The 13,626-nt window shown below is 44.9% G+C and overlaps 1 protein-coding gene across 1 annotated transcript; it reads left to right on the plus strand.

Moving 5' to 3' along the window:
• The first annotated feature begins 8,219 nt into the window (after positions 1 to 8,219).
• On the plus strand, positions 8,220 to 13,070 carry HRH3 (histamine receptor H3). The gene is made up of 3 exons (XM_077832277.1): positions 8,220 to 8,472; positions 10,909 to 11,075; positions 12,174 to 13,070. The coding sequence occupies exons 1-3, from the start codon at positions 8,220 to 8,222 to the stop codon at positions 13,068 to 13,070; spliced, it is 1,317 nt and encodes a 438-aa protein (XP_077688403.1).
• The last annotated feature ends 556 nt before the right edge of the window (positions 13,071 to 13,626 follow it).

Raw genomic sequence — 13,626 nt, forward strand, 5'->3', positions numbered from 1 at the left:
GAGACATTCAAGAACAGACATTTCTCTGGAAAAGGCTGTAACATAAAGGGAGATCTTCCACTAGCATTTCCTCCTGTTGCATCCTATTCTCTGATGCTATATTTAAAAGACCCCTTTTTCACACTTTGATTCTCTGTTTGTGCAGGAGCAGAAGCACAATGACCTGGCAAAGCCGCAACTATAGGGTTCCTCTTAGCTTCTCATTCTGCTGTAGCTCTGGGGGTGCTTGACCTATTCCAGGCACACGTGCTTCTTAGCATGTGGCTGATAGCTTGTTCAGATGGCTGCCAAGATATCTGAATTTCTTAGAACCAAACAAATTCAGACAACGATGAAGGGCAAAATAGCTCATTGTTTGAAAAAGGAAGAAAAACAGGATGAGATTCATAAGTATGTGTGCAGGTGTAGTTTGAACTTCCACCACTAGCAAAAGAAGCACAAATGTTTTCTTGTAACCATGTCTTGCTTTAAAGTTTGCTTCACGCACACCCCGTCTTCTCAGGAGACAGATAAGGAACAGTAAAACTACAGCTCACTGATCGCAAGGGGAACCCCTCTCTTTTGTTTTGAGCAGAGATGGCTCTGCTCTAAACAAAATGTGCTTTGTGGCTTACCGTCCATGTGGTTTACACTCAGGGCCCAATCCTGCACACCGTTAATCACCTGAGTAGTACCATAGCAGCAGGGTACTCTTCAAATGAACAAGGGTTTGCAGGATCAGACTCGTAGTTAGAGGCAGGGAAGACACTCATCAAGGAGAGTGACTCCAAGAACATCTTAATAGGCCTTTGAAAGTACTATTGATGCTAACACCCCTTGATGATTCTCGTGTGCATTACATTGGTTTCAGGATGTTGTACAGGGCTCCAAGCACATCAGCAAGTGCTCGCTGTATAAATGCAATTATTATTATTGGACCAAATCCCACTTCCTGTGCACAGCCCAAATAACAAGGCTATACATACAGGGGAGTTCTGCTGGGCAGTCCAGAATCTTGCCTTCCCCAAGCTATAGAGCTGCAGCAGGGTTGTACGGACATTGCTACGGCAGCCTCAGGGCTGCCATAGCCTCTAAAGCTACTGAGCTGGCAGGACCATCCCTTCCCCTGCCCTATTGCACAGAAGGGGAAAGGTTGGCTGGTGGATCCACTTAGTCACGGACCCACTCTCCACACCCTACTCCTTCCCCATCAGCCAATGGCTCTGTATGCTAGGGTGCGTGGGCTCTCCCATGGAGCCCAGCTCTGTAGCAGGCAAGGGGGTCGCCCTCCCAGCAAAGACATCGGAGATCCTCCTCCCACACAACCGAACGACTGCATTTTCCCGACCTCTTCAGCAGTCTATGGCGGAGGGAGGGTTTCCACTGGTTGTTATAATGATCACGGCCTTCACCATGCATTTTCTAGAGGACTGCTTCAACTTTAAATAATGGCAACAAGTCTCTCCCACTCTGAACTGGGGCACACTTTCACTAATTAAATGTGGCCCATTGTTTTGGTATTGGCGACTCATAACTGCCAGATATTGAGTTTGATTGGCTGTGATCCCATGCTTGTTTGTAACAAGCCAAACACCATAAAACTGGAATCAGTTTTTAAACTGGCAACAAAATTTAGTTCTATGAACATTTATCAACAGATGAATTTAGAGTGGCAGGCGGTGCTCAAATGAAGTCAATATCATGCCCCTTACTTGCTTCAAACACACTTCCTCCTGCTTAATAAATCAGCAAGCCAACGTGTGAACTCACTAATGAAAGGAATGCTGACAGCTGTTCAGAGAGAACCGCTTTACTTTTACCTGTACTAATTTGGAGCAGCTGCCTTTTTAGAGCCTTGTTCAGTTTATGTACTGCTCTGTGTTCCGTTACTGCAGGAGTAGGAGGAGTTTCAATCTCTCTTTGAAGGTCTCTCCCATTTATTCATTCATGAAGGGGGAAAGGACACTATCACTAGCGGCTGGACTATATTCGTCTACACATTTACTGCTATAAATTGGTTAGTCTCTAAGGTGCCACAAGTACTCCTTTTCTTTTTGCTATAACTGTGTTAGTTAGGTTTCAGAGTAGCAGCCGTGTTAGTCTGTATTTGCAAAAAGAAAAGGAGTACTTGTGGCACCTTAGAGACTAACCAATTTATTTGAGCATAAGCTTTCGTGAGCTACAGCTCACTTCATCGGATGCATCCAATGAAGTTAGCTGTAGGTCATGAAAGCTTATGCTCAGATAAATTTGTTAGTCTCTAAGGTGCCACAAGTACTCCTTTTCTTTTTGTGTTAATTAGGGGTGTGATTTTTCCTGACACTGTTATGCCAGTAAAAGTCTTAGTGTGGATGCAGTCATATTGGTATAAAGGTGCCTTATACCCACAGATCTTATTTTGATTCCCTAACTGGAAAAAGCTATACCAGAATAAGCACTTTTAAGCATGGACAAGCCCTCCAAAAATGGAATAAAATACAGGGATGAAGTTAAGCTGCAAAGTTCTGACCCAGTTCCATTACTTCTCCACACTGCAAAGTTTGGGGTTGTTTGGATCTAGAATTTTGGTTCAGACCCATTTCTAATTATTTGGGTTGTGATGAATATGTGAGTGTGAGAGGTTTCAGCTCACACATTCTTTAAGAAAAACTGCCTGGAGAATATGCATACTAAGATGAAATCAGAAGTGGCTTTAGTGATCAAAGCAGGGCTATCATATTGTCATTTGTAGGAGAAGCTGTCCATTTAAACAACACTACTTGAGCCGTCAAGATAACAAGAGAGGCCTTTCAGCTCTATGATTATTGTGCATAATAGATATCTCAGAGGAAACATGATGCTGTCTGGACTTTAGGAACAGTCCCTTATCTATTCCTCAGAATGAAAAAGGGTCTCTCAGTGAATAAAGTCTAAGTAGATTGTATAAATATGATTGATATAAGTTCCACTTGAAGTCAATGAACACCAGAAGAATATTTTATTGGATCCTAAAGATGATCACAACCCAAAACCCTGGATCTGAATTTCTTAGATGGTCCCTATCTTTTTAACGAACCTAACAAAATCTCAGGTGCTTGTCCCTTAACTTGGGATATTGAGATTCTGCAGACAGGTTTCACAGCATGAACCCATCTCTGTATCTGACATCTTGGCACTGGTAAACATTCTGCCAGAAATCTTCATGAATTGCAAATAAATGAAGAAGATAACAAACAGCACCGAGATGCAATAGAGGCATGTATGATGGGCTCCGAAACCTGGTATGCATGACTGCATAGAGCCTGTAACCTGAATGGCTTCCTCAAGTGATACTATGACAATAATATTATCTATGAGACTCAGGAGAAAGATGGGGGTTAAATGGGACTCCAAGATGCTAAACTCTGGAAACAGGAAGAATAAGAAGCACGATCAAAGAATCAACCCTGCAGGGGAGAAGAGATTTCCACCAGGAAGGATAGATAAGCAGGATGGATAATCAACACTGCCTCAGAGGATAATCAGTCAGTCACTTTTTTATCTGAACAGGAATTGTGTTAAGCACAAGAGCAACTGCAGTGCCTGCCATGCCCAGCACATATGTCTGTGTGCAAGTCACAGCAGAGACCATGAACATGATTGATGCTGAGCAGAGGAAGCATGTCAAAGGCAACTTAAAATTAGTCCCTGCAGGATGTGGGAACAAATACAGAAAACAATGGAAACAGAGAGGCAGATGGCAATAAGCTATGTGCAAAACGATGAGAGTGCCATGTGCGAGGGCCTGACTACAGGTTCCCAACCACAACCCCAAAGGCCCATGGTTGTCAATACCAAACAGCGAGCAAAGAACAGCAGTGTTCAATGAAACTAAAATTTAGACATGAGCCTAAGCCACAGATTTGGGATCAGTATGTTGGTCCAAACACTCCCAAAGTTTGGGGGTTGGATCCAGGACTTTGATTTGTCCCAGTCTAAAGATAGGGGCCAGTTGCTACATTCAATGTTAAACTTCCATAAAAATCAGGGGAGTTGGGAAGCCATTTCTCATTTATACTAAGGGCTTGTCTACATGGGTAAATTGACTGCAGTAGCTATTCCTCAATAGCTCCCCAGATGGACCTTCTTATTTCAGAATTCCAGCACTTTAAATTCATATCTTAAACCCTATCTTAATCCAAAATAACTTTCAAGTGTAACAGGGCTTAGAGGCTTGTCCACACTGCACGTTTAGTGTAAAGCAATCTTAAAGGGCACACACATTACATTTACACCCTCTTTAAAAATAGGTGCCAGCTGCAAAGCTTATATCCAGAATGAGAACTGAGCTCAGGGGAGTTGCTATCGGAGTTAGGGCTCATGTCCATCTGACAGGGTAGCAAATTCAAAATGGATAGAAGTATAAAATAATTCTTCGACTTGTGGAACTCACCCCTTAGGGAAAATTTGTTTAAAGGGGTTAAATATTTATTGGTGAGATGTACCACTGTGCAGAAGGCCCACACAAGGAAGGCCCTATTCATCCCTTAAGTCCAATTGGACATTTGAGCATAAGTGGGACTTAAGTGGTATATAAGCCCCAAAGGACTAAGTGGCACTTAAATCATGCATAGGACTGGCATGGACCTTCTGAACAGTGTTGAATTTCACCCTATATATACATGTCTATGATATGCACTCGATGGGCAGGTAAGGTCAGAAAGCTAGAAGTTCTATTAACCCTCATGCTTCAGGGTTTAATCTGATCACCTGTGGGGGTCAGGAGGGAATTTTTCTCCTACTGCCAAGATATTGCACCATTGTCCCAAGCACATTTTTAGACATTTTTTACCTTACACTGAAGTAGGAGATAAAAGTCATTGCTAGGGCAAGATACTGAACTACACTGATAGTCTGCGCTACTATGGCAAGTGTCATGTAATTAACACTGCAGGGAGACTTAGTCAGGGCTAGCCATCGTCATTAAGAATTTAGGCCATATTTCAATTAGCAAATCGCTTGTAACCATCTTAAATTACCTTAGTCACTGGGTACTGTTTCTGCTTCCAATTGGATGATGGAAACTTTGTGTGCAGGAGAATACCAAGTGATGAATGGTCAATAGTGAATAACTACTAATAGATCATGAATAATGCATTCACAGACCCAGAATCACTGGAAGATCGTAAACATTTTCATGAATACCCAGTGGCTGCCTGAATATTTACAAGTGATGAATCATATGACCCCTCAAAGGGCAGCAAAGTGAAGCTGACCTGTTTGTTCATTAATCAGTTTATGATCAAACACTCACAGAAGTCTGAAAAGCCACTCCCATTAGTGCCAAGAGAACACCCAGCATAGAAGAGGCGATCACCTGTTCTAAATATAGCAGCAGATCTATTGGAACATACTGATATTCATTGAAGCTTATCATTAAATCTGGTCTCCTCATAGCTTCCCTGTAGAAATGCATGAAGTTATTTGGATAATGAATGCACAAATAGCCACCTTACCTGCAGCCCTTGACTATTTCAGGTAGAAATATTTTTATCTCACATATGGTGCATTTTCTCTGTATTTTTTCCACTTTGCTTTTAATCTTATTTATTCAGTTTCTTGTGCTGGTGGTGACAAGCACACAGTGACATCCTCTGTCATGTCTGTGAAATGACTCTGGGCAGAACCCTTCTGTTCTCAGGCTTTGTGGTACTGAGTTGAATCATTACTTCCTATGCATATGGGGAAGCTTCTCTCACTACTGCAAATCCCACAACATTTTGTTCACTGATGAACACTGAAGTTGTTTTGTCTAATATCCTTGATCTGCCTTTCCCAATCTGTTTTTTAAATACAGTCTACATCGTATGCAAAGTCCAAACTTTATCCTCCAGTTTGTTTTTTAAATGCAGAAAACAATCGTAACATAAACTGTGACCCAACAGAGATTTTAAGCTTGCAGATAGTCCCAGTAATGTTAAAGGGAAACACATAATTAAGTTCTGTGCTGGACTGGGGCCATTACAATCAGCTTGAGCCTTCTTCCTAGGTTTGGCTGCTCCAAAGGGTTCCTCCCTCAAGACTGCTCAGCCCACACCCTCAATTTGCTTTCTTCAGAGAGCTACTTCCACTTTCATTATATCCAGGCCAAGCAATGAGTCACAGTGTCAGCAGAACCTCCTTAGTCCTTTCCCAGCAAGATCAACCACTGCTAATAAGGTGGTGGTGGGTTCCCAGGTGAACTTCACCGCCAGTTACACATCGCTATGTGAAAATATGTTTTGGAGTTATGAGAATTCCACAGGTCTCCTACAACATTAGAATCATGCATGTTTTAGGGTTCATGATGTTTTCTAGTCTTAGTCCTTCATCGCTACTCTCTAACAATTTACATAATATTTCACAGTTAAGAATTTTTCTATAGAATAAGTGTTTGTCCAGGGTCTTCAGCCCATCATTTCCTGCCTCCTCTGCAGCATGTTAGTTGCCTCTCTTGTGGGCATCCTCTCCCCCAGAGGTGGCTGCATTTTAGTGGGCCCAATCCAAATCCCCACTGAAGTAAATGTCAGTGGAAAGACTCCTAATGGGAACTGGATCAGATCCTCTGCAAATAGGTTTTAGGGTCCTTGGTGATTCTCTAGGATGAAGATAACAGATAGTAGACACTAGCAGAGTAAAGATTATTCTTATTAGAAAGTGAAGAGTGTAACCTGGAGGAATGATGGAGCATTAGCTTCTATCTTTCTAATGCCTTGCATAATGACAGGTTTCAGAGGAGCAGCGGTGTTAGTCTGTATCCGCAAAAAGAAAAGGAGGACTTGTGGCACCTTAGAGACTAACAAATGTATTTGAGCATAAGCTTTCGTGAGCTCACTTCTGAAGTCCTCAAGTCCTCCTTATCTTTCTAATGAAAACGGACCTTCTCAGAATGTTCCAAACTTGGTTTTAGAAAGATTGAGAATAGCCAGCAACACAGCATCCAGTATCAGGGGAAGCTTAATGTCCTTCTCTCCTGTTGTGTGGGTAATGCTTGAGTGGCTAATTCTACTCATTCGAAAGGAGTTACTCCTGATTTACACCTAATTAAGAAAAGAATCAGGCTGCATTGTCACTACACCTTATTGTGGCCAAGAGCATGGTGGGATTCAAAACAACATGGGATCTTTCTGTGGCTATTGTGGGCATCCACATTTACATTCGATTGGATTAAAACATTAGAAGGGTAATAAAGCCTCCTGCTTCTGGACATTAGACAACCATTAACTGAGAGGGGCAAATTATTTCATCATTGTCCAGCCTTCTTGAACCTTCCTCTGAAACAGGTGATAGCCACTGTCGGAAAAAGGATATTATACTGGAGGGACCATGGGTCTGATCTGGTACAGCAATTCCTATGCATATTGTATACAGAAAATCCCATTAAAACCCTGCACCCTGCAGGGTTTACTGCACCCTGGCAGGTAACTGTCTCCTACTATTTGCTCGATTCCCTGTATTTATAGTGTGGGACCCTGTGGATCCCGCTGTAACTTCACCCACGGTGAGTGGGAAGGTTCAGGTAGCATGTCCAGTATCACCGATCCTCCAAATTCTTAGTGGATTATTTCTAAGTCTGGATCCGTTCCTCATTAAAATGCGGCCAGTTGTTTCATCAGCGCACAGAAGCACTGTCTCCTGGCGGGGAGCTCTCAAACCCAGGGACACGGAGTCGGAAAGGGGGGGGAAACAGCTGGCTGGCGAGAGACTGAACGCTCCAGCCAGTGACCGCGCGGCCTCCCGCTGGGTCTTCCTCTCTGCAGAAGCCGTGGAGCGTTTACACTGGGAGCAGCGCTTCGCTAACCCGGAGTGGCTGCGGTGTGATTCCTGCCTCCCACCGCCTGGTCTGCACACCACCCCGCCCGTTGGGACTCGGCAGCCAGCGGGGGCACAGGGAGGTTTAGGCTGGTCAGAGGCATGAAGCCACTCAGGGGAGCGGCGGACACCGAGCCCATCCCGGTGGGGAGAGATCAGGTACTAACCCCTCGGGAGTGAGACCCCTTTGCTCCTTCCCAGTCCCGGCAAGCTGAGCGCGGCGGCCAGAAGCGCTTCGGTTCCCTCTGGCTGGTGCCTCTCAGGGTCTTCCGAGAAGCGGGGGGGGGGAACCAGGCAGCCGCCGCTGCCTATTGGGCTGCGTGTGACTCTGCCCAAGAATCAGGCCCCGCTGGCAAACTGGATCAGCCCCTGCCACGGGCATGGTGCGGACCAGCCCTACCGCCTGAATCGCGGAGCGGCGTGGTGCTGAAATGGACAGCAGCCTGCAAGACTGGCCCCTCAGCGCCCCAGCGGCCGAAGGCAAAGGAGCCGGGGACCAGCTGCTGGGGCCGGGCAGGTTCGGGGCCACGTGGACCATCGCGTTGGCAGCGCTCATGGCTCTGCTGATCGTGACCACCGTGGTTGGGAACGCGCTGGTCATGCTGGCTTTCGTGGTGGACTCCAGCCTGCGGACCCAGAACAATTACTTCCTCCTCAACCTGGCCATCTCAGATTTCCTAGTAGGTAAAGTACCACGTCGGTTTCACTTTTCCCAGCTCGGGTTCCCGGGGCCAGCAGACTCAGTAACAGCAACTCGGACACAAGGTTTCCCCGCTGGGCTGAAAGTTGCGTGTGTTTAAAAGGTAGCAGCAAAGATCCCAGGAGCTGGGCTTTATGTTAGGGGCTGCGTTATCAGCCACTCCAGAGAGAAATAGGGGGCTCGATCCAGTCATTTCCCTGTGGCTCAGGTAAAAATGGTCTTCCAGGCAATCTCTGCAAATGCGTGAGCTCCTGCTGTTCCCTTGCAAAGGGTTGTCACCCACAGCTAACCGGTATCAAAAATCAGAACAAATTTTACTGTAATAATATGGGCAATATAAAACATGGGTTATTTCCCCTCTAAGTACTGGACTTCACACGGAGATTATCTATCACCGCATCTTCCTTCCACAGCATACTCTAGATACGGCTGTACACACCGATGGATAAGGCAGATCCGTTTACACGGCACACGCACTTGCCTCTGCAGTCTATTCTGGAAAGAAGATGCAGTTTGAAGTCCAGTTATTTACACGTTTGGCGATGCCCAGTTAACATGGCAACATTGATATCAGGCCGGCCACAAGGACATGCTATTCTGTGAGACGTGCATTGTTAAAAAAACAAAACAAAAAACAAAACCAAGAGCCCAAGTTGGAGATTTGTTTTGTTAGTTACGTCCGAGGGGGTGGACAGCAAAATGAGCTCTACAGGAACTGATCATTTTTTTTGTCTTGCAAGGGGTTATTTAATAGTGATGCACGTGCAGCGGGAGTAACCGCGCAGACTTGTAGCTTGCCAGAAGTTTTGAGAACAAGTTGTATGCCTCACTGAAGGAGAAGGGTGAACCGTCCCATTTCTCCTACTCAGTCAGGGAGCCCTGCTTTGTGAAGCTGAAAACAAAGGGCTGAGTTCAGATCGGCTCTGAATGCAGCCCTGACCAATCCCTAGAGCCAAAGATTAATAGCTGCAACAGGCATCTCCGCGGGAGGGGGATTATGCAGGAGGAAGGGTGTGGATTTCTTTATTGACGTTTAGCTAGGAATGGATAATGGTCCCAACTCCCAGGAAGGATTATAGGCCATCAAACCAGTGAGAGATTGCTTTAGCTGCCACACACAAACACAAAAACACATACACCAGCCAGCCACCCACCCACCACCCTTCAGACTTACACTTAGGAGACCCAAGAGCAGCTTTTGCTGTCACAGTCACACCAATAAGCAAGGACATTATTAATGTCTCAAATACAAAAATAGGAAGCCAGAGTTACTGAACTGTGCTTCTATGTGCTTCAGAATGTTAGACAAATTAGGTAGAGCCTCTGAACAGCCCCTGGTTTAGAGCTAAGCTGCACAGCCCAGCAAAACCTTGATTCAGTCTTTCCCTGCTTCTCTGATATACAGGTGAGCTCAGTGATAGGTTTCAAAACTGATTTGTATCTTGACAGAACTACCAAGCCCTCACCTCTGGCATGTTGCTGGAGAATCTGGGCAAAATCACTGGAGGGTTTGGGTATGTTAACCGTGATAAGGCAGTACATTGAGATTCAGCTTTCCTGTGTGCCAATTGCAGGGGGAGCATACTTATCTTCCCCTCCCCTTCATTTAGGGAGCAGAGAAAGCAGCAGCTCAGGTTGCAGCCTGAGCACCTAGTTCTGCAAACACACATGCACTGGAGTCAACTAGCCACCCTGTGTAAGCTTTTGTAGGATCAGGCCTTCAGCTGAGAGCACTGGTGAGCCCCTCCAAAGGAACTGACCTGGGCCGTCCAGCAAAGAGGAGCTCAGGTCAAAATACAAGCCAAGGAAGCTTTGATTTTTAAAGGGAGAATTGGGAGTCTCTCTTTATGCATCACCATGAGGCAGTAATGGATAAAAATCCAAATTGTTACCTTGCTTTACAGTTTTCCTTTAAAACTCCAATTTCAAGCTTTTCCTGGGGCATTTCGGCACCCAACTCCCATTAATTTTCATAGGAGTCATGCAACCAAAGCCCAGATCCTCAAAGGTATTTAGGTGCCTATCCCCCACTGAAATCAATGGGAGATAGGCACCAATGTCTTCAAGGATCCAGGCCCCAAATCTTTTAGGCCACTTTGAAAATCACAGCCTGGATGTTCATGAGCCAGAATTCTCATCTAATGGGCTCCTTTCTACCTTGCCAGCCTATGCTGCTGCTGATGTGTCACAGATTAGCTTTTGAAGAGACTCTCACTGGCAAATCACAAACGGTGACCCAACCAACACCAGCCACAAGCTGGCCCATACACAACATGGCCATCCAAGGCCACTGAGCAGACTTGCAAATGACATCACATACACCAACAGTTATTCTCAGCGTTCATTTGAGAGAGTTACTTTTTTCAAGCACGTGCGCATGGTGCAGAAGCCCTTTCAAATATAAACACCTCTCATTACAGGTGCCTTTTGTATTCCCTTGTATGTGCCCTATGTGCTGACAGGAAGATGGGCCTTTGGGAAAAGCTTCTGCAAGCTCTGGCTGGTAATTGATTATCTGCTCTGCACCTCTTCAGTCTTCAACATTGTACTGATTAGCTACGACAGATTCCTCTCTGTGACAAGAGCGGTAAGTACTGACATGTCAGAGATGAGAAAAGCCTTTCCCCTCATTTTATTGTCTGGAGTCATCTGTGCTAAATAAAAGCTGTTTGATTCCTTGGGAAATTATGAATCTTTTAGCCAGGGGAAAGACAAATTCCTGGGAAATATACAATTCACTTGCAAGCCTTGACTTCAGGTGTGCGTTTTTTTAAACAATCAAATCCTTTGAGGTTCAGAACCCATGAAGCAGATTGTCCCTCAAACGCTGTCTGTGAAGAAGGTGTTTGAGTGACAACCAGTCAATCTGAGTGAGGTAAACAGTTTATTACCAACTTGAATGGTTATTTCCAGAGTAAACAAACTGATTTTAGTGAGAGTTACAGTCAGTCTCACTCAGGAACTGGCGCACAGGTTGCAGTGGAATCTTGCAAGGTGCCAAGTGTCCTAAATGCACAATTATTACAATGGGAATTGAGGGTGCTCAGCACCTTACAGGAGGTGAACAGCAACTCACAGGCTAGAAGGGTTCCAAATACAGAACAAAATATCTACAGAGGGGCCCAATGCATAAAGTTCAGAGATCCGGGGCCAAATTGCATCAAAGCTCACATGTGTTGGACACAGGAGTTTGGCGTGGGCCCTTCTAACAATTTCAAAGTGCATTCAGGGAAAGCATAGGCATATGGCTAGGGTAGCAGACTAGACATTGAGGCTCCTTGGATTCTATTCCCAGCTCTACCACTGACTCAAGGTGCAGCCTTGGACAAATACCAATCTCTCTCTGCCTCATTTTACCCATCTATGAAATGGGGTTAAAAAGCAGATACCAAATTGGGGCTATGTATCAAGAATGATTCATTGACATAAACGGTGAATATCTCCCTGAAATGTATTCTAAGCCAATCATGAGCCAAGTATGTTTTGGAGTTAAAGGAGCAGGTCCTAGCTCTTCTCTGTGGGAGTGTGATTTATGTAGTGATTGGGTCTGCTGTCTCCAGCACATGTATTTTTTACACTGCAGAGATATTGCATAGCAACTGTGCCAGAAATTTTACAATTTGTAAAACAGTCTAAGCCAGTTAATGTATTTGGTCATATCTAAGAAAAGATTTTTCCCCTCCAGGTCACATACCGAGCTCAGCAAGGTAATACCAAGCAAGCAGTGCTGAAGATGGTAATGGTGTGGGTCTTAGCTTTCCTGCTCTATGGACCTGCAATTATCAGCTGGGAATATGTAACAGGCCAGAGCATCATACCTGATGGGGAATGCTATGCTGAATTTTTCTACAACTGGTATTTTCTCATGACGGCCTCCATACTGGAGTTTTTCGCCCCTTTCGTCAGTGTATTGTTTTTCAACTTGAGCATTTACCTGAACATTCAGAAACGCACCAAAATCCGCCTAGACATCTTCCACGAAGTACAAAGCCAGTCGTTCATGGAAGAGATGGAAATGAGCCCGGAAGGAAAGCTTTCCCTAAAATGCTGTAAGTGGGACCAGAAAGAGCCAGGTGAAACCCTAGACCTTCCTAAATGTGAAACACAACAAGGAGCTGCCAATGCCAGTCAGAGTGTGAAAGACTCACAGATATCAAACTCAAAGAGCTCTGGGCCCTTTGGTGAGAAATCAAGGTCTTTCAACAAGAGGGGCTATAAACACTCAGCATCTACAATGTCTTTAGAGAAACGGATGAAGATGGTCTCCCAGAGCATCACACAGCGTTTCAGGCTCTCCAGAGACAAGAAGGTGGCAAAATCACTGGCAGTTATAGTGAGCATTTTTGGGCTTTGCTGGGCACCATACACCCTCCTCATGATCATCCGAGCTGCTTGCCATGGCCACTGCATCCCTGATTACTGGTATGAGATTTCCTTCTGGCTCCTGTGGATCAACTCTGCTGTTAATCCTGTCCTGTATCCCCTCTGCCACTACAGTTTTAGAAGAGCTTTCATTAAACTCCTGTGCCCCAAGAAGCTAAAGATCCAACCTCACAATTCCCTCCAACACTGCTGGAAGTGAGTCAATCCACCCATGTATTTGAGGAGCTGTCTTATCTCTTTGTCGTATTTTGCAAAACCACCGTAATTCATTTCCCTTGAAGAATGTGATGATAGTCCTTTCAGGGGGTAAGGGTGTTCAGTATTAACTTCTCATGCTCTCTCATGGGGGGCTAAATGGAGAGATGTGTGTTAATCCCATGGCACTTACGTCTGTGTTCACCCTCCTACACATGCCCAGAAGAGCTCTACTGGCACTTAGAGAGCCAAAATGGGATTGGTACATATTACAAAAAAGAAACCCAAAATATAAATCATAGAATCATAGACTTTAAGGTCAGAAGGGTTCATTATGTTCCTCTAGTCTGACCTCCTGCACAACTCAGGCCATGGAATCTCACCCACCAACTCCTGTAACAAACCCCTAACTTATGCCTGAGCTACTGAAGTCCTCAAATCGTGGTTTAAAGACTTTAAAGTGCAGAGAATCTAATCTTGCCCACTGTAAGTAATATATAGTTTAACCCAGAGGTTCTCAAACTGTGGTCCGTGGACCACCAGTGGTCCGCAAGCTCCAT

Source organism: Eretmochelys imbricata, chromosome 13 (assembly GCF_965152235.1).
Source record: "Eretmochelys imbricata isolate rEreImb1 chromosome 13, rEreImb1.hap1, whole genome shotgun sequence".
NCBI classification, from domain to species: domain Eukaryota; kingdom Metazoa; phylum Chordata; order Testudines; family Cheloniidae; genus Eretmochelys; species Eretmochelys imbricata.

Bases quoted from the DNA above. Each gene is read 5' to 3' on its own strand.
- HRH3 (XM_077832277.1), top strand. From the start codon at position 8,220: ATGGACAGCAGCCTGCAAGACTGGCCCCTCAGCGCCCCAGCGGCCGAA. The intron at 8,473-10,908 runs GTAAAGTACCAC...CTCTCATTACAG, and splicing joins CATCTCAGATTTCCTAGTAG to GTGCCTTTTGTATTCCCTTG. The intron at 11,076-12,173 runs GTAAGTACTGAC...TTTCCCCTCCAG, and splicing joins TCCTCTCTGTGACAAGAGCG to GTCACATACCGAGCTCAGCA.